At 38.8% G+C, this 20,825-nt stretch overlaps 1 protein-coding gene across 5 annotated transcripts in view; it reads right to left on the bottom strand.

Moving 5' to 3' along the window:
* SGCE (sarcoglycan epsilon) overlaps nucleotides 1–20,825 on the bottom strand; it is a 36,448-nt gene that overhangs the window by 4,224 nt on the left and 11,399 nt on the right. For 3 of the 5 annotated variants that reach the window (XM_063324860.1, XM_063324858.1, XM_063324861.1), the window contains 8 exons: nucleotides 17,833–17,955; nucleotides 15,199–15,356; nucleotides 11,518–11,590; nucleotides 10,473–10,671; nucleotides 8,987–9,149; nucleotides 2,398–2,609; nucleotides 1,613–1,639; nucleotides 707–895 (listed from right to left, as the gene is read on the bottom strand). In XM_063324860.1, coding sequence (XP_063180930.1) covers nucleotides 707–895; nucleotides 1,613–1,639; nucleotides 2,398–2,609; nucleotides 8,987–9,149; nucleotides 10,473–10,671; nucleotides 11,518–11,590; nucleotides 15,199–15,356; nucleotides 17,833–17,955 — 1,144 coding nt within the window. The remainder of the gene's footprint in view (nucleotides 1–706; nucleotides 896–1,612; nucleotides 1,640–2,397; nucleotides 2,610–8,986; nucleotides 9,150–10,472; nucleotides 10,672–11,517; nucleotides 11,591–15,198; nucleotides 15,357–17,832; nucleotides 17,956–20,825) is intronic. The other 2 variants (XM_063324862.1, XM_063324859.1) reach the window with 2 other exon arrangements.

Below are 20,825 nucleotides of genomic sequence, written 5' to 3' on the forward strand. Positions count from 1 at the left end.
CCCCAGACACCTCAACCAAACCTTTCTAGAAATGCCTTTTTTCTGCAGCACAACCGACTTGTCCGAATTAGAACACGTGCAAAGCAAGCACGAGATGGGTCTGTCTCAATAGTTTCATTAAGTTACTGATAAAAGAACTTTAAGGAACAGAGATGAAGAATTTTCTGGTTTCTGTCTCGGAGGGAGGCTGGCAACAATGGAAGCAGCCGAGACCTCTGAATGTCTTCATTGGCAAGTCTGTGTTTATTGTCTGCGTAAAGGGTTATGCTCTTCTGTTCAACGTTAACATTTCAGGTACATGGCGAAATGCTTACAAAGTCTGGAATTTCTGGTATGAAACTACCAAGCTGCTGGTAGTTTTATATGAGAACTCCAAAGACATGGGTTAAGAGGCAGGGTGTCTAAAATAGAACAGCTCAAATTGATTCCTCTGTCCAAAGCAGTTTTTCCTCCAAAATATGCAGAAATGTAACTGTTCCACGCAAAGCTTCTTGCCAAGTCTGCACGCTGAAACCCAGCCATTTAATTTTATAACAGAAGGCCTTTCTTTCTGCTTGAAATGCCAGCGCCGGAGCTATCTTCAACTACAGAGTCATTACTGATACGTCCATCATAAATACATTTCAGACGGCAAGCCCCGGAATCCGTCGTTGAATCATGCAACATAATGACTATTAACAAATAAAACAGAAGTCTAAACACTTACTGCTGTGTTTGCATCAGCGGCATACTGGTATTATCGTAGCTGTCTGGGTGAAGGGCCGGTACAATCTCACCAGTAACCGGGTGAAACACTGGAAGCGTTGAAAGAGGCCATGCGATTTCTCTATTTTTAGACATGTCACGGAGCTCTTTGGTTGATTTCTGTATAGCACTGTGGTGAACCAACTGGATGCTATGTCAAAAGGAAATAAAATAGTAAATACATATTTTTAAATGCTCTATCAAAACTGATAGACTTTTACAATTATTATTTTTCTTAAAAATAAAAGGACCTTGATGCATGCTACAGACTCTACAGTGCAGCAATTACAGTAAACCTTTAGATAGTTAATTTAATTAATATTGGATTTATTTAATTTTTTAAGGCAGTAATTATTCCATTAGATTTTGCTGTCTGGATAAGTATGTTTCATAGGATCCAAGACTGTGCGATTTGCTACTAATGTTCCATTTATTTGCTGCAGTTAAAATAAAAGTTTTGGTTAACTCCTGATTCTTGCGGCAGATTCATAGAAACTTATAGATTAATTTTAAAACACTCCATAGTCCAGGCACTGGATACCTTCCGGGATACTTTGGTCTCCTGTCTACTGCCTTTAAGATATAGGCTGGGAAGTCCAATAAGCAGGAGTATAAATTACATATTAACATATTTACTCTAACAGCACTATTTTATTTTGAATTGACAGTCGTTAATTTCAAACCCTTTTTATTCTGGTCGTCTATCCTTGCCAAGACTCTGATTTAAAAGCAGCTTTCACATTTATGAATTAAACCATGGATTAGAGAGAATGAAAGAAGATTATGACACACATGTATGAAGCATGACAAGCTACTGAGAATGAAAATTAAATGGTAAAAGAAAAATAACAGGAAAGAAGACACTTACTCTGGTGTTTGCATGTTTCTCTTTTCCCTAAAAACAAAACAAAATTTATGAATTAAATAATAGCATTGATAGTTGGAACATTAAATCTATCTGATGATGAAAGTAGTACATGATGGAGAAATGCTGACAAGGTTATTGCTAAACGCAACTTGGCAGCATTTGCAACTGGGTTTATGATGAGGCCTTGATGAACGCACGTATAGAGATGTGATACTGATGACGGACACGCACACACAGACACACACACACAGAGAAATGAAAAGGCAAGTTAGAGAACAAGCTTCTGGCTAAAATAAATTCTGTGACAAAATGAAATTGTAGTTTGTGTAAGAAATGGCAGAAATTACGTTACTTGCTGCTTTCCTTTTATGTGTTTCTCTTTTATAATATGTCTAAATTCAGTTCATATCCTCAACCGGATTTATTTTTAAGTTAGCATTTTAGAAATTACTTAATATTTTCCTGAACCAATGATCCTTTATTAGTATTTTATTTGTTTGGGGCGTTTTGGAGAGTTGTGCGTATGTGGAGATTTTGTGAAGCTTTGTGTGTACATGGAGACTTTTAACCCCTTCAACTAGAGCAATTACAGGTCCTATATCAATTCTCTTGGTAATTACTGTATGTGCTTAGATGAGATATAGTTCAGTATTTCAAGCAGATATCTTTTGGCCTGTTTTAAATGTTTTTAATGAACTGAATGGAATTCTTCTAACAAATAGTCTTCTGTGCATTATAATCTTAGAAAAATTTACAATTACTTATTAGCGTGTTAAAGTACTCACACTCCTTCCCGTCGGCAGCACATGATATAGGCAAGTATTAGAAAAAGCACCAGTGCTATTGCCGAGGGCACGGCCAGTGTAATTAGGAAATCCGAGTAATAGTCTCTGCTTTTCAGCGTATCAGAAGGTGGCTTGTACTCTCCACCATCAGGTAATATCCCCTCTCCACGAATCACTTCCTGAAAGGTGGAAACTTGTTTTGTATTGTCAACCTGATGTCCAGAAAAAAAAAAAAAAGGAAAAAAAAAAAAAGAGAGAATTATATAACAAAGTAACAAAAGTAACAGAGTGTAGAACAGGCAGTATTTATCCAGCCATAACATATAAATGAATCCATATGACACATTTGACAAATTCTGTACAATTTCATCCAATCACTTTATTTTAACCAATAAAACTTTACATTTCATTGAAAGCTTCTCATCAATGCGGTAACTAATACAACTTCATTACTTTATCACATTATCTCTTTATTTTGTGCCCACCAGAAATACTACGTTTTTTACAGATTAATTTTAGGTATATCTCACACAAATAGTATTTGAGTAAAAATGCTGTAAACATTTCTATGCAAACTGATCATTCGATACTGATTTCTTTTGGATGGATGAATCCATTTCCTATTAGTCTTCCTAAATAACAATACTGCCCTCTCTTGTATGAGGGTGGTAGAGATGAAGAGTGGAGTACCTCTGCATTTTCTTCCTCCTCCTTCCTATTGAGCTTCGCATCCAGGGCCCAAAAAAGCAGAAGCATGAACCGAGCTGCTGAGAACTGAGCAGCTCCATGGCCTCCCGCACCCACCCAACGCAAGAAGCACCACGACAGTTAGTTGACCTGAGCCAGAGTTCCAAGGCTTTTCTACCTCCTAATTCAACTAACATCCAAAAGGCTACTTCCCCGGTCACAAGTAATTTTTTATTTATTTTTTTATGTCTGTATCTAATGTTTCTAGAAAGACAACCTTTTTTTGCTAGTGAATTCCCTACTGTATTTAACTGACTGCCTTTCCCACACAACTTCTGAATTTTCTGCCTCCACTTTCTCGTTATCTTCAGTTAGATATTACTGTTAAATTTTATCAGTGTCAGTTTTAAAACTCTCTCCAGATCATTGATGAAAATAAATTATGTTTGCTCCATGCTTGACTGGTTCATTGAGAGTCAGGTCATGCTTGACCTGGCTGTTCATTGAGAAATCTTGCAATTGATAGTCATTTCTTTATACTTTACACTTTAAGTCATAAAATGCTGTATTAAAACTTATGCAATGGATGAACAGGTTTTTCATGGAATTCCAGAAATAATATTATGTTGAGCTTCAAATGCATACAGAGGTATATATATTTTTAAGTACAGTTTTGCAAAAATTAATTTATGTATTCTTCACTCATTAAATTCTGCGGTATATTTTATGTTATGAATTCTACCTGGCTGCTTAGTTGAATCTCAAGCCCTAAGCAAACGCACAAAAAAAAAGATGTATGCAGCTACTGATGTGACCGAGAAGCCCATGCACGGTGGGAGAACAAGCTTTATCAGAAAGCAGCATTAAGAGGAAGCATGTATTAAGTCACCCGTCTTTTCAGTATTTGGGACCCACAAGCTTAAATCTACTCTTTGATTTAGGTGCTAACCGCCAACCTCACCTCATAAAAAGTGGGCAGAAGAGGACGTGGTGGTGGTATTTTCACTCACTGGCCTCTGCTGCGGTTATGGGAAATGGAGCTCAACTCCCTCCCAGCCCGTGGATCTGGAGGGACCTCCTGCCCCCCTGCTTGCCTTGTGAAAAGCAGGCTGTGAGTAGATGGAGGGAAGCATGGCTCAGTTCTCCCTTTGATCCACCAGGTTACAGCATGTAGTAGCAATGTTGCTGGCAACAGCAACCCCCCCTCAAAGACTGTTTAAATTCAGTTATCATGGCATGCTGCCAAAACAAGTGCCAAGTTCAAGAAGGCTGGGTTATAGGCTGCTGTATAAAATTATGCTTCTCTTTGACAGCCTGTTCCTTTTACACAATCTCTGCTTTTCTCTAAACAGCACAACTCTGCTTCATGATTAGTTCATGAGCCACTGTTACTATTGGCCATTTTTTTCTGGAGAAGCATTCCTAACCCGCTGCTCCTCATTCTGCATGGGTACTACTGTTGATTATTCTTGCATTAGCGTGCTATTCCTCTGATGCTCCTTTTGAAATTCACCCTGTTTCCTAAGGCTGTTTCTCCAATTTCTCAAGACCTTTCTAAATTCTATCCTGTCCTTCAACGCACCTGCAGATCCTTTCAGTTTCATGGGGCCTGCACATTTAATTTAAGAGAATCATAGAACAGTTTGGGTTGGAAGGGACCTTTAAGGGTCATCTAGTCCAAACCCCCCAGCAATAAGCAGGAACATCTACAACTAGATCAGGTTGCTCAGAGCCTCGTCCAACCACCCCTTGAATGTTTCCAGGGATGAGGCATCTACTACCTCTCTGGGCAACCTGGGCCAGTGTTTCACCACCCTCACAGTAAAAAAATTTATGCCTTATATAGAGCCTAAATGTATCCTCTTTTAGCATAAAACCACTACTCCTTGTCCTATCACAACAGGCCCTGCTAAAAAGTTTGTCCCCATCTTTCTTATAAGCCCCCTTTAAGTACTGAAAGGCCACAATAAGGTCTCCCCGAAGCCTTCTCTTCTCCAGGCTGAACAACCCCAACTCTCTCAGCCTGTCTTCATAGGAGAGGTGTTCCATCCTCTGATCATTTTTGTGGCCCTCCTCTGGAGCCGCTCCAACAGGTCCATGACTGTCCTTTGCTAAGGGCTCCAGAGCTGGATGCAGTACTCCAGGTGAAGTCTCACCAGAGCAGAGTAGAGCAGAATCAGCTCCCTCGACCTGCTGGCCACGCGGCTTTTCATGCAGCCCAGGATACAGTTGGCCGCCTCGGCTGCGAGCGCACACTGTCAGCTCACGTCCTGCTTTTCATCCACCAGTACCCCCAAGTCCTTCTCATCAGGGCTGCTCTCAATCCCTTCATCCCCCAGCCTGTACTGATACCAGGGGTTGCTCCAACCCAGGTGCAGGACCCTCCGCTTGGCCTTATTGAACCTCCTGAGGTTCACATGGGCCCACTTCTTGAGCCTGCCCAGGTCCCTCTGGATGGCATCCCATCCCTCAGGCATGTCAACTGCACCACTCAGCTTGGTGTCATCCACAAACTTGCTGAGGGTGCACTCGATCCCACTGTCATTGAATATATTAAACAGTACTGCTTCCAACACAGACCCCTGAGGGACACCACTCGTCACTGATCTCCATCTGGATATCGAACCATTGACCACTACCCTCTGGATACGACCATCCAACCAATTCCTCAACCACCAAACAGTCCACCCATCAAATCCCTATCTCTTCAATTTAGAGAGAAGGATGTTGTGGGGGATCATGTCAAAGGCCCTACAGAAGTCCAGATAAACGACATCCGTAGCTCTTCCCTTCTCCACTGATGTAGTCACTCCATCATAGAAGGCCATTGGGTTGGCCAGGCAGGACTCGCCTTTGGTGAAGCCATGGTGGCTATGTCGAATCACCTCCCTGTGGTCCACATGCCTTAGCACAGCTTCTAGGAGAATCTGTTCCATGATCTGCCCAGGCACAGAGGTGAGGCTGACAGGTCGGTAGTTCCCAGGCTCCTCCTGTCTACCCTTTTTAAAAATGGGTGCAATGTTTCCCTTTTCCCAGTCACCGGGGACTTCACCTGACTGCTGTGACTTTTCAAATATCATGGAGAGTGGCTTGGCAACTACATCAGCCAATTCTCTCAGGACTCTGGGATGCATCTCCTCAGGTAGTCACGAACCTGATCTTCTCTTACAGTAGGAGGAACTTTGCTCCTGCAGTCCCTGCCTTGTGGTCCGTCCACTCGACAGACATGGGAAAAGAGCTTGCCAGTGAAGAATGAGGGAAAAAGTTGTTGAGTACCTCAGCCTTCTTGTCGTCTGTGCTACCAGTTTGACAGTCTTGCTTATCAGGAGGATTACACTTTCTTTCACCTTCCTTTTCTGGCTGACATGCCTGTAGAAGCTCTTATTATTCTTTGCATCCCTTACCAAGTTCAGCTCCATCCACACCTTGGCCTTCCTGACCCCATCCCTACACAACCAGGCAGCATCCTCATACTCTTCCCGGGATACCCGTCCCTGCTTCCACTGCCCGTGCCTTTTCCTCTTGCCCTTTAGTTTGACCAGCAGGTCTTGACTCAGCCATGCCGGTCTCTTGCCTTCCTTTTGTGATTTTTTACACCTGGGGATCAAGAGCTCTTACACTCTATGGGAAGCATCCTTAAAAGTCTGCCAGCTCTGTTCTGCTCCCTTGTCTGGGAGGGCAGTTTCCCAGTGGGTTCTGCTGACTAACTCGTTGAACAGCTGAAGTTTGCTTTCCTAAAATTCAGGGTCCTGACTTTACTCCTTGCCTGACCCTGAGGCCTGTGAAGTGTTGGACCATCAGTGCATGATCACTGCAGCTGAGGCTCCCTCCAGTCTTGACACCACCAATTAGCTTGCACTGGTGACCAACAGGTCCAGTATCGCATCTCTTCTGGTAGGGCTGTCTATTACCTGGCTTAAGAATCTATCCTCAATGCACTCCAGGAGTCTCCTGGATTGCCTATATCTCACTGTGCTACCTTTCCAGTAGATGTCAGGGTGGCTGAAGTCCCCCATCAGGAAGAGAGCCTGTGAGCATGATGCCTCCTATAGCTGGAGTAAGAAGGCTTTGTCAATAGGCTTCCCTTGATCAGGCGGCCTGTAGTGGATACCAACCACAAGGTTCCCTTTGCTCCTCAGTCTCTTAATTCTTACCCATAAGCTTTCAACCTGCTTGTGGCTATTCTTCAGAAACGGCTCCTCACACTCAATCCACTTCCTGTTGTCGGGGGCAAGGCCTCCACCCCTCCTTCCTCACCTGTGCCTTCTGAACAGCCTCTGGCCATTCAGGGCCGCACTCCAGTCACAGGATTCGTCCCAAGTTTCAATAATGGCAACTAGGTTGTAGCTTTCTAGTGGAACGGTGGCTTCCAGCTCTTCCTATTTGTTGCCCGTGCTGCGTGCATTGGTGTAGAGGCACTTCAGCTGGGCTGCTGGCCACGTCACCTTCTTAGAAGATCACCCCTTAATTCCTTTGAGGCATTTCACTGGTGTTCCCCTGTTGGTTCCTATTATCTCAGGAGCCCCTGGCTCATCTCCGTAAGACTTCAAGTGTGCTGCAGTGTAGTCAGCACATCTCAGAGCAACAGGCTGAGCACATCCATCACCTAGCTTACTAATGAAGAATAGCAAGGCATTATTAATAATTCCGCTATGATTATGGCTCTCCAGCCATATCCTCCTCACCAGGTCATAGCTTCATCTAGGCCACGTTCCTGAGCTTCCATATGAGACAGTATCAAAAAACCTTACCAAAAAGAAATGACATCTGCTGCTATACCTCGATTTTACCTCTTTCTTTTAGAAGACTTGAAATAGTTTGTTCTTGATGAGGGCTGACTGCCTTGTACTATTTTTCAGGTGCTGGTAAGTATTGCTGTGTACACGTGTATCTTTTGCAATTTCTCAAAGGAAAGCCAATAAACAGTAAATAAACTGGATATTCTTTTGAAAACAAGGGTTCTCCAGCTTTCTAACAGCCTTCCTAATTTATAGTTTATAGAAAGAAAGGGTTAGAAGTTACCTGATCAATTTTGTGTATGAATACCTTTTATCATACTCAATACATTTTTTACATTGTACAAAAGCCTTTCATATCTCCCTTTTTGTTTCCTCTTGGGTAATGTCTGAAGTAGCTCAACAATCATCTCAGTTTATGTACCTTCAACCACCTTTGTTCAAACTTATCTGTGACGTTCTCTTCCAATACTGTATCATTTCTTGAATCTCCTTACCAGAACTAAACAAAAATAACCTTAAAAAGCCTCTTTAGGAATTATACTCCTTCCATGGCAAATAATCTAGTGTTTGGTCATCACTTTTCTTGTATTTGACTGAGAAGAATGTTCCCATTTATTTTGATTTCATTAGTCAACACTATTTTCTTTTCTTTTTCTATTTCATTTTTAACATGAAATATGTTTTGGACAATTTTCAGAAAGATTTTTTTAACAGCACAGAAATACTATTTAACCGGTCAGTGCTGTAGACTCAACATCTGGGAAAACATATATACACACACATGCATATTTTAGGAAAGCAAGTCTAACTAGCAGTATTAGCATGCTGAATTAATGAACTACACCTACCTAAATAATTCTCTCCTACTTTTAATTCTGTGAGCCCTAGAGTTCTCTGGACATTTATATAAATCACCACTACTGAAAACGAACATGGTGGTTTCACTGGCGCTTAACTCTTAACAGAATTCAGCCCACAAAGCAAAATCCTTTCACAATCTTAAGAGTGTCTACTAGATGGAAAACAATGTCCATCAGTCATGACAAAGAGGAATTTGGCAGAGCTGTCTGGCCAGGCTGGCAAAACTCTTACCTAAATCATGTCTGGCATAAAATATTGTACTTCTACAAACATCATTTTAACGCAAAAATAAAATAACTCACCAGAGAGATTTTACACCAGTCAATATGGAATTGAGTACGAAATTTTTTATCGCAGGTTATTACAGGTTCCATTTCTTGACTGCATCTCAGCTGATTTTGTGGGTTTTCCACTTCTCGTAAGCACGAAGAGAAGGGAACATCTGCCCCAACCATAACATACACACTACAGAAAGAGATAAGTGACGGACTGTCAGGACACCTCTCACAAACCCCCAAAGGACAATGACATACTCTTCCAAGCATTATTATTGTTCACAGTAGCATTCAGCTGTGCTTTAAAGACCAAAACTACTTTTTTTTTTAATTCTTTTTCTTGATACCGTAGCTATGCACTGCCAACAAAATTTGCAGAATACTGAAAGCTGAATGTAAACTTAATACTTCATTTAGCATTACAGTACACAAGATAAGAGCTACAGTGCTAATTGTATTATTCATTTTCATATTTAAATATGTAGAACACTGATGGAATATACAGTCTGCTGCAACAGGTAATAATATATCAATGGATCCCGAAACATAAATTAGGTCATGGCTGCTGTTTGGTATACAAGGCATTATCTGACTAAATGTTTGAAATGTAGCTGCTTGTTTTAAGGGGTTCTGCTATTACTCTGGCTAGTACAGAAGTCGCTTTCCTTCTTTAGATGTGCTCAGAAACTCCAGGTGCACAGAAGGGCTCTGAAACAACAATCCTTTCTGCACACATCTTGGATTTTGAACCCTCAGACCTGTCTTAGATATTATGTGACACAAAATATCTAAAAGTAACTAGGCACCTTTATTTTTGCCAGGGAAAAACACTACCACAACCATATGGTTGAAAGGCTGAATCCTTATTCGTTTCTAATTGAAGTATCCTATTTCAGAACAGAACTTATGGTTACAAATCACAACTGGAAATAGTACAATCCTGCAGTTTACACTCAGTAACCGAAATTCCCCAGATACCTCAGCTTATCACTTTCAGATGAAAGTCCACAGTGCTCCTGAAACACGTAACTAAATTTCACTAAGTAAGAGTACAGCTACAAACGACACTGATACATGCTAAATGCTCTTGGAAATATAAGTGCCTTTGTAAGCTATGCTCTGTCACAGCTTGTTTCAAAATTTTGAGTCTTGTGAATTGGGAACTACCAAATACTCTAAAAGTATGCCAAACAACTGCTCAGAAGTAAGACTGGAATTACAAAACAAGCATACTTACTACCAACTGGTTTATAATTAATGGAATTCATTAGTATTCCTTGGATTGTAAAATCAATATAGGAACTGTCACCTGTTGAAATGGTATCTAACCATGGTATAACAGGGGCTTGGACCATCAGTAAACTTTTCAGATCTAATACCAATCTGGATTTCCAAAATATAAAACAGCAATTGCAAAGTTTCTAGAAAACCTGAAAAAATATTAAACTTTTAAGTAAGAAAAAAAAAAAAAAAAAGAGTAAAGCAAAAGCATCAGACTGACAGATGTGCTTACCCCTCTTTCATGTCATTAATAGGAAGTGGAACTCTCCCTCCCCTGTCGAGGGCTGAAGTAATGTTTATAGCATTCAAGCGTTCTGGCTGCCACACATTTTTCACTGCTCCGAGAAAGTCACCAAGAACTTCACTTGCTAACATTTCTTCTACATTCATATTCCTTATGAAGAACTCCGCTTGATATGGTAAAGGAAAATCTAGTTGTGATGAAAAAGGAAGAGTTTTGCCTTAAACAAAGGCTCCATTACAAAGAATTTCAAGTAATTATTAACATAATACCACTTTGATACACCTTTCCAAAAATCTTGTATTTGAACTAGCTCATTTTTCATCCTAATGTGATTATGTTTAATTAAATAGTTAGTACTATTAACTGTTACTTAAGCTGAAAACCACTGGCTATTTATAAGGGAGCTGGGAGATGACGGAGTAGACTAGAGGAAAAGAGTCTCAGTAAATATTCATTAAACAGATAAAATTACTTTTATGCAAATTTTGGGATCAAACCTGATCTGCAGTGACAATGGATTCCAACCTGCAATACTCCAGACAATAAATATATAAATATGATGAAGAGAACTAATTTTAAGGACACAAACTACTCAATTTTTTTTTAATTGAAGTGTTCATATATACCATGATTTGTTTTTTTCTGGATCTGCCTATACGGTTGTTCTCTGCATAAAGAACATGCAGAACTAAGCAAACTAAACAACATGCAAAAAGAGAATAAAATCCTTCATGTAAGGTCCATTTGAAAAGACAGGGGAAAAAAAACCTTGAAATTAATTATAAAAAAGCAAATATGCTTTTTTTTTTTTTAATAAATGGGGAATAATAGTCTTACCTGACAGAAATAACTTGGATAAAAATAACAAATTGAATCAAAAGAGAGAAAACTCCCTTACTTTCCATTTGTGTCACCACATTTAACTTGAACACCAACTATTTTACATCAATTTTTTAATCTTAAAAGAATAGGAGCACATAAGATGTTTTTGCTTATTTGGTTCAAAACACAACAAGCTATTTTCTGTACATACCTTCTGCTGACATTATATTAATGATCAAATTATGTCTTGCTGTCTCAAAGGTACGTCTGTTATATGCAGTGATCTAGGGTTAAAAAAAAAAGAAAGATGTGACTGCGAAAGAACAATGTACATATGAAAATCGGGTAAATGAAACATCAGTGAAAAATTAAATAGATAACTTAGAAATACTTATCACCCTTTTAAATGCTTTGCCTCCTAAAATTTGAAAGGTAAGATCAATTTATTTCACACAGTACTACCTTCAAGTCAGGACACCGGAATTTTCTCAAACAGCTGATAGCCAAATACAATTATCCAAAGGATGTATGTGAACATAATATATTTTGGTCCAGATAAAAGTGTTCTGCCATATATATGTATTCTTTCCTTTCTGCTATCTTTGATTTAAAACCAACCAGAAGCAAAGACTGGTTTCTCCATTTCTCCTTCTGCCCTCCACCAATACCGTAAGATCTACATTCATTGATAGCTCCAAGTGAACTAAACTAGATGAAGATACTTAAAGGAAATGGTGTTGGGATCCCAGCAATTCTAATATTTGGGACTGTGATTTAGTTTTAGCTCTAGCTCCACTGAAGTCATACCCCATGAATGGATCCACAAGAATTGCTCCAACACAAGTAGTTTTTTAAAAAAAAATCATGGAACCTGTAACTGTAGGGGAACTGAAAACTAGTAGCCAGATGCAACTTTCATGACTCTTATTTTTGGAAGCTTATGCCAGGGTTGTCAAGCACTGGAACAGGCTGCCCAGGGAAGTGGCTGAATCACCATCCCCGGGGCTATTTAAAAGACTTAGGGTCTTAGTGGTGCTTAGGGACATGGTTCAGTGGTGGACTTGGCAGTGCTAGGTTAACAGTTGGACTTGATGATAGTAAAGATCTTCTCCAACCTAGATGATTCTATGATTCATGATCAAATTACATAAGCATACCCATCCTGTAGTTTAAATGTAGGGGATGTCTGAAATGCTCACAGTTACTCCTCAGTGGTGACTGTACTCCAAAGTTGTACTATGATTATGTTCTCATTCATAAGAAATACAGAATGAGGCTAGATATCAGTATAATTAAGTATTATTTTCTCTACTTTTTTTTTTTCTGAAAGGTGATAAATCTTTCATGAAACAAATTGAAAAAGAATAGCTTTCTTCCTAATTTTAGACTTTAGTTCATTCATTTCAACGACAACGGAGAGGCAAACGAGTGGCAACAGTGACAGATCTATGTTGCTTCCCAGCAAACAGAGCTACAAAGCACTGTGCCATTGATTATTAAACAAACAAAAGTAATAGATGTTGCACTTCTTTTAAGGGATTTAAATGAAGGAAAAAGGCTCTGGAATATCTTCTGCAGGTTCATTTAAGCGTAGAGGCAAAAGCTTACCTGACACAATTATGTCTTATGTAATGTAACAATTTCATCATAAAATTAATAGAAAATAAATTCCTGAGATTTTACAAATCCTCAATTCTGTTAATTTTCCAAAGGGTTGTTTCAACAGCATTTTAAACATTAATACTTAGAAAACCTAAGTCTCTGGTTGTACAAGCTCTATACAGGAACACAACAGTAGCCACTTTGAGCCTGCACTCCAGCCGTGAGAGCTGCCAGGGTGGACCATGCCCCTTGTGACAGTGGCGGGGACGGCCTTTGTACTGAATAATCAACCAAACACAAACCGCCTTTGCACAGTTTTCAAAGGAGCTTAAGCTCAAGAATGTTACCCACTCTATTGCAGTGCTATGTATAATGTCAGGCTCATCTAATCATGAGGTCTCCCCCCATTAATTGACCTACCTATGACATCACCTCAGGAATTATGACTTGATTAAAGTTCTATTCAGGGCAGGAATGTGCAACCACTCCTCAGATGGAACTACGAAGTGGATCAGATGCAATCTGCCCTCCTCACGTACTACAGAATTAATTTAAAAGCCACATTTGAGAAGGGAATGCAATGAATTAATTTGTATGCTAGGCAAGATATAGTTCAAATATAGGCTTGGGGTCATGCTTCTAATGGAGGTCTTGATATAGAACCTAGAATCTAAAAGCACACGCCATTTAATGAAAGGGCAATTTTAAATAACAGTTTCCTCTACAGAAAGCTAAGCGCAAGTAATTCTGCACACGATTAATTTTACAGATGTGATTAGTCCTGTTGAAACCAAAACTGAATCATGTGAGACCCCACCTGGAATATTGTGTTCAGCTTTGGAGTCCTCAGCACAAGAAGGACATGGACCTATTGGAGCAGGTCCACAGGAGGGCCATGAAGATGATCAGAGGGCTGGAGCACCTCTCCAGTGATGACAGGCTGAGAGAGTTGGGGTTGTTCAGCCTGGAGAAGAGAAGGCTCCGGGGAGACCTTATAGTGGCCTTTCAGTATCTGAAGGGGGCCTACAGGAAAGCTGGAGAGGGACTTTTTACAAGGGCACATAGTGACAGGATGAGGAGTAATCAAACTGGAAGAGGGTAGATTTAGATTAGATACCAGGAAGTAATTTTTTCCCTATGAGGGTGGCGAGACACTGGAACAGGTTGCCTCGAGAAGCTGTGGATGCCCCATCCCTGGAAGTGTTCAAGGCCAGGCTGGATGGGGCTTTGAGCAGCCTGGTCTAGTGGGAGGTGTCTCTGCCCATGGCAGGGAGTTGGAGCTAGATGATCTTTAAGGTCCCTTCCAGCCTAAACCATCCAATGATTCTATGTACACAGAATTATGCATGGATGAAATTATCCCCAGTAAACTTAACATTTAGAGACATTAGAGGAAGAACAACTATATCAAATACTATTTATAAAAAAGAAACTCGTCAAGGGTTTAAGTACACTGCTGAAGCAGCAAAATGGCTGGAGCAAGTTAATGAGGAGATTTTCCTTAACACTGTGAACCACACAGTGTCTGATTCAGTCTGCTGTCTATGATAAGCACGGCAGAAAGCATAGTTTGTTTTCCCTTTCGATTGCTGCTCAAGCAGTGATTGGCACTTTTAAACATTTGGATAGCTAATTGTCAAAAATAAATTAGTGGGTTTTGTCATTGTTGTAAGACTAGAATTAAATACGTGTAAGTGCTAATTAAAATTAAATCTATCAATAAACATGAAAAATGAACCAGATAATATTTGAAGAAAAAGAATTTAATTTAAAAAAAAAAACAAACCCAAAGCCTGTTTGTTGACTGAACGCTGTATTTTCCAGTAGGGAAAAAAGTCTGGCTCATATTCAGGATAGAATGTTACAAAGTTCAGAATTCAGATATTCTTCAAGTACAGTTGTTTATAAAGGGCTTTTTCCCCCCCTATATTTTGAATACAACTTTAATATATTCATAATTTACTGAAATGAAATGCCTCTCAGAAAGATGAAGGGCAAGAATCTAAAGGTATTTCAACTAGGAATATTAAGCTTAAATGATTATTGCTATTTACTAGTTATACCTTAAAAGTAAAATATGAAATCTCACACAACTTGGCTTTCTCTCAAAAGAGGATACAATGGTACCTAAGAGAAAACGTTAATGTCACAAGTCCTTGTCCCTGCCTTATAATTACAATTTAAAAAAAGAAATATTAACTCTTCAAAAAAAGAGGCAATGCTTGTTGACAATTCTGAATCTTATACTCTAAAACAAAATAAATCTTTTTGAACCTTTAAAAGAAAATACCTCAATGATGGTTGGTTTGCCCACGTTTTCTACAGTTGGTGAGCCATATAGCACTCCATCACTGTATGGTGTCCTTTGTATATAGCGTAGCCATCCAGGTCTGTCAGGGTAACCCATTAAGTTGGTATTAAATGTGATAGGATCATTACTTATTTCACCTAGATAAGAAAAATCATATTAGAGTATTTGCAAGAAAATACTATAGACTTTGATTTTGATGTTTCCATTGGAAAATCTTATTAGTTATCTCTTCTAAAAATTTCCAAAAACAGCAGCAAAACATTGCTAACCTTCACCATATCAGAAATATATGAACTCACACTCAGCACTTTAAAGTGTTAAGAAATTATTATCTGAAAAGTGTAACCAACAGCAGAGGTTATTGTGCTTATTCTTCTTAGAGTCCTGGCTAATTCTGTGTGCTTGCACTCATTAACTAGTAGGTCTGATTTTTAGAGCTCAGTTCTACCTAGGATTGAACGAAGCATTTAACCTTCTTACTGATGAAGGCCCAAAGGTCTCAGTCCCAAAAAACCCCTCCTTTTATTTATGTTTTTAATAACACCTCTGGAAACCCAGTGTACCTAGGCAGGTTACTGTAAAGAGTGTCTGTGTAATCATCAGTGTCTGAAAGCTTCTGTTAGCATCAGGATAAACACACAGGTCTTCAGCACCAACAGCCTGGCAGTAAGTTGTTTTTTTTAAGAAAACAAATTAATTCAAAAAAAGGACCAGACATTCCTGCAAAATGGATCCACTGATGGCTACTAAATACAATAGTCCAGATGCAATCTCTAAAAGACCCTAAAGTTAAACGAGTACAACAGTCCTCATGGTTCTTCTTGATCCTCTTACAAATGGCCAGGTTTGACTTATGTTTATTTTAGCTTTTGTAAGCACTACCAGATCCTCACCATTAAGGCGTGAGGCACAGAACTTGGGCAAATCCACAGTAAGCCTGCACAGACACCTCTGCACTGCGCTCCTCCAACTCGGCTTTGAACTGGCAACAGCAGCAATTGTAGGACAAACAACAAGAGAAGAAGACAGAAGGCAGAAACTGAGCCCAGTGAAGACAGACCGGCTGTCAACTCCTCCAGAGAGGAACAAAGAGATTGAGACCTGTTGCCAAAGGGTAGCAAGTTTTCAGGTACACATTTACACAGCTGGCTGCAGGTAAAAGGGACCAAAACCACACCAAACCAGCACCAGGGTATAACACAACTTTCCTCGCAATTCTCTCGGGACACGCCATTAATCTATTACATTCATAATAAAATTCCCAGCATCACAAACAATTTAGGGAAAAAAAAATCTCAAAGTCACCTGTGATATGTTCTCATCTGTCCTTCATCATGGTAGGCAATGCACAGCAAACAAAAATAAAAGGACCGTGGTAACAGCTGGCCTTACAGTAAATTTCTGATATGATCACAATCATGTGTGGGAACAAGTTTCATCAGTATTTGAAATCAGATTCATACTGCCTTTGATTCATGTGAATGACCAGACAGGCTGGAAGTGTAAGGATTCGAAAGAAAATCCACCTTTATTAACATTTCCAGGTTCTTTCCATCTGCGTGCCAAAACGGGGACAGAGGCAAACTTCACTCTGTCAGTCACTGTTACGTGAAATGAAGACTCAGGTATACATGTCAGGAAAAACATGCATTTTTAAAGGAGAGGAAATTTTTAAAACGTTTGGTTTTATTCATGACAAAATTTAACCAATGCTAACAGAAGCTTATTTTTTCTTTAAAATGAGTTTTGAAAACCGTACTCTCAAATGAATTCAAAAGCTTATTAATGGAAACAGGTTTTGATTATGTGTGCACTGTAAATTTATTATAGGTTTTTCCTATTTTTATAGGAAAATAGGATAGTTACATAAATAGGATATATTTATATATTTATTATCCCTTTTCATTGTTGATAAGCATGTGGGGCAGAACATTCTCTTTCTCTTCCCTCCCTAGATTGCTTATACATATTCTAAACTGCCAGTGATCAACGCTTTAGGTTTGCACTAGGTGTACATCAAAACACCACACTTAGGAAATCACAGCTCTTTCTCTTTATAGAGAAAATTTTTAAACAAACTGCTTACTAACATTAAACTCTTACTAAATATAGGAAGAAGGCTGAATCCAAAGGAGTATTTGTTTTAAATGAAAGAAAACATCATTATGTAGTCTCATATTTGATTTAATCTTCTGTTTTGTTTCAAGTTTACTATATGCTTTCCAAGCACTCCTTCATATAGCCCAATAGATACTACATCTGAAACAGCGATCAGATAAACAGCACCTTTAACAGACATAATCATTAAACTTCCACAATTTTGTATTTAATGTGAAAGTAAAGTAAAGGTATACTTCCTAATATCAGATATGTAATGTGTTATTACACCTTCCCAAATTATTAAGTGCATTTTTCACACTACACAATTATATGCATCTTTTCACAAATGATGATCACAAGCCAGAACGTTTCAAGATATTTCAATTGAAATAAAAAAACTGTCCTTTGTATGTTATATCCTGAACTGTAAAGTATGCTAAACAAATGTGATTTTTTTTAAACATTTTTCCCCCTATATTTTTATATAAAATGGAAGATCTTAGCATCCCATACCAGGCTTTGGATAAGGAGGAAATTCCCCCTTAAAGTACTCTCTCTCCAAAACATGAACAAAAAGAACTCCAGCAGAAGGGTATACATTCCGATCAGAGTGCACCTTAGACAGAATCGTGTACACTGAAAAGCAGAAGGAAAGAAAAGAGACAGAAAAAAGCAAAAATGAGACATGCTCTAGATAATACAGCATGCATTTCAACAGCAACGTGGGAAATCCAGGGGAAGGAAAGCAATGAATATTAGAAAATGTTAATAAGTTTTTTAAAAGGTTGCATTGATTTAGGAAGAGAACACAGAGCAAACCCTCTCTTTGCCCAACAGGATCCCTTCCAACACTGCAAAAAAAACTGGCTACGTTAGGATTTCAGAAGTTGCGCGAGCTCTTTATTTTTGTTGCAATAAAAAAAAAAAAGCAAACGAGGGAGGCTATTGTAATTTTACAATTGGTTTATTTGTAATATTACATGAATAAAAATACATTAAATGAATGATATAATCATGTTTTCTTGATATTTTACATAAAAATAAGGAACATGAGAACTATGGAGGGACCTTACCAATCAACGATACTGATTCCTCACTGAATGGAAGTGGCAGATTTTTCAGTTCTTGTGCAGAAAAGGACAAAGCAATTCACTTCAGCTGAGGATGTCTATGAATTCTTAAAGCTAGACTTTCTTACACCAGCAAGTTCAGATAATGCACATCTAAAAATCTGGTTAGAGAGATCATTATTGAAGATGTTGTGCTTGTATTGAAAGACAAAACAGAAGGACATGGGCAACTACAGCCCAGTCAGGTGTTACTGATTTCAACAAAAAAATGAAGCCGTATTTTACAGGACTCAGAATTAAAAACCTAAAGGAAACTTAATTCAGAACAACTAGCATATGTAAAAGCAATATGCTATTTTTTTATGTAATTACAAATTTAGATAATAAAAGCAAATCTTATTTATGACTAACATATTTGACACAATACTATATACACTGTAAGGAATTAGAAGTATACAAAAATCATTATGATACATTAAGTGGGTAAGAAACCACTTTATCAACAAGTTTAAAAATTTAGATATAAATGGAGAATACTGATCTAATAGAATCGTAGAATTGTTAGGGTTGGAAGGGACCTTAAAGATCATCTAGTTCCAATGCCCCTGCCATGGGCAGGGACATCTCCCACTAGATCAGGTTGCTGATCTTAAAAACTTCCAGGGATGGGGCTTCCACCACCTCTCTGGGCAACCTGTTCCAGTGTCTCACCACCCTCATGGTGAAGAACTTCTTCCTAACGTCCAATCTGAATTGTCACATCTCTAGTTTTAATCCGTTCCCTCTAGTCCTACCGTTACCCAACATCCTAAAAAGTCCCTCACCAGCTTTCCTGTAGGCCCCCTTAAGATACTGGTAGGTCACTATAAGGTCTCCTCGGAGCCTTCTTTTCTCCAGACTGAACAACCCCAACTCTCTCAGTCTGTCCTCATAGAAGAGGTGCTCCAGCCCTCTGGTCATCCTTGTGGCCCTTCTCTGGACACGTTTCAGCACGTCCATATCTAATAGGTGTTTATCACGGTGCCTTAACAGGACACACTGTAGGTCATATTACTATTCCATATTACTATTCAATTTAAGTCAATGCACTGAAAGAATCAATCACTGCTGATAATTTTTGTCACTGAGATGAGGATTACACAAGTGGTAAATAAAGATAAGTCACAAATACAGAGGCACACAGCTACCTGCCTTGCTTGCTAAACTGAACGAAACTTTATAAGAAGAAAGATTATAGACTTTACAGCATGGGGGTGCTGCCATAGGAAAGCGCAACTCCGAAAGAGACTTCAGAGTCATCGCAAAAAACCCATAAGGACAAACTCACACCTCCTAGAAGATAAAAGGGCTCATTTCAGCACTTGGATTAATAATAAAGATACATTTCAAATGTGGATCAAGACCATGTACTTTTCTAATCCTGGTATAATTTCTTCAGCTTTATCACTATACCAGCTTTCTTACTTGAGATCCGCTTAAAAAGCCACTGCTAATTAGGCAATAATCACAGACATTCCATCCCTCCCACCACGTACTCAGTGTGGAATCTATCTCACCTAATTTTAGATGCCTACAGAAACAACATCCACCACTGAGTTAGTCAGGCTCCTTTTATAGTCAGTGGAGAAGAAACAGACTCTTCTAGGGGTTGATTAATTTGATTTCTCCTGTAAAATGAGATGAATCATGTCCTAGACTCCTGACTGCACTGACTGGATCTCCACTGAGTGCAGAGGCAGCTGAGAGGAGACACAGACCTCTGCATTTAGTTACACGTTTCCCACCCTTCAAACCTGATATTGCAGAATTAATAGTCTCAAGCACTGGATACACTACTGATCAAGTTCCACAGCAGTTGCTTTTCCCCTTTTTTTTTAAACCGCTTTTAACTGTACTGAACAGAGTATCTTCCTAATAATTTAACCTTAAAGACAAAATTAAAATGGATCCTGAAATTTAAATAGTTCATTACAATTTCGTGTGGTTAATAAAACAGTTACTATAATTTTAATTATGTAGACTTAAGTACAGTAACATTGCTATTTGATTTGTATAATTAAAATTTGTAAATTGATGACCCAAAAAACTTTTGCACTCACTTCTGTAAATGAGTTGTAAATAGAGCAAGGAAACTAATTAATTTCCTTTAACATATTTTCAAGAAAAGTAGAAAAAGTAATTTACAACATTAACAGAGCAGAAAAGATGACAAAAATATGGTGTCTGGCTGAAAATGTGTGTGAACTGTCCAGAAAAAAAATCCATTTTTCCATTTCTGATGCACTCTACAATGAAGAGTCCATTTCAAACAGGAAGAACAGTGAAAAAGTAATGTATATTTTCTCCATAAGCAATAGTTTTAGAAAGGAAGAAGGAGAATAGAATCAGCAGTTACTGAAAGAAACCCCATATGACATATTTTTTTTGTCTGTTAGA

The sequence above is a fragment of the Chroicocephalus ridibundus genome, chromosome 2, assembly GCF_963924245.1.
Source record: "Chroicocephalus ridibundus chromosome 2, bChrRid1.1, whole genome shotgun sequence".
NCBI classification, from domain to species: Eukaryota; Metazoa; Chordata; class Aves; order Charadriiformes; family Laridae; genus Chroicocephalus; species Chroicocephalus ridibundus.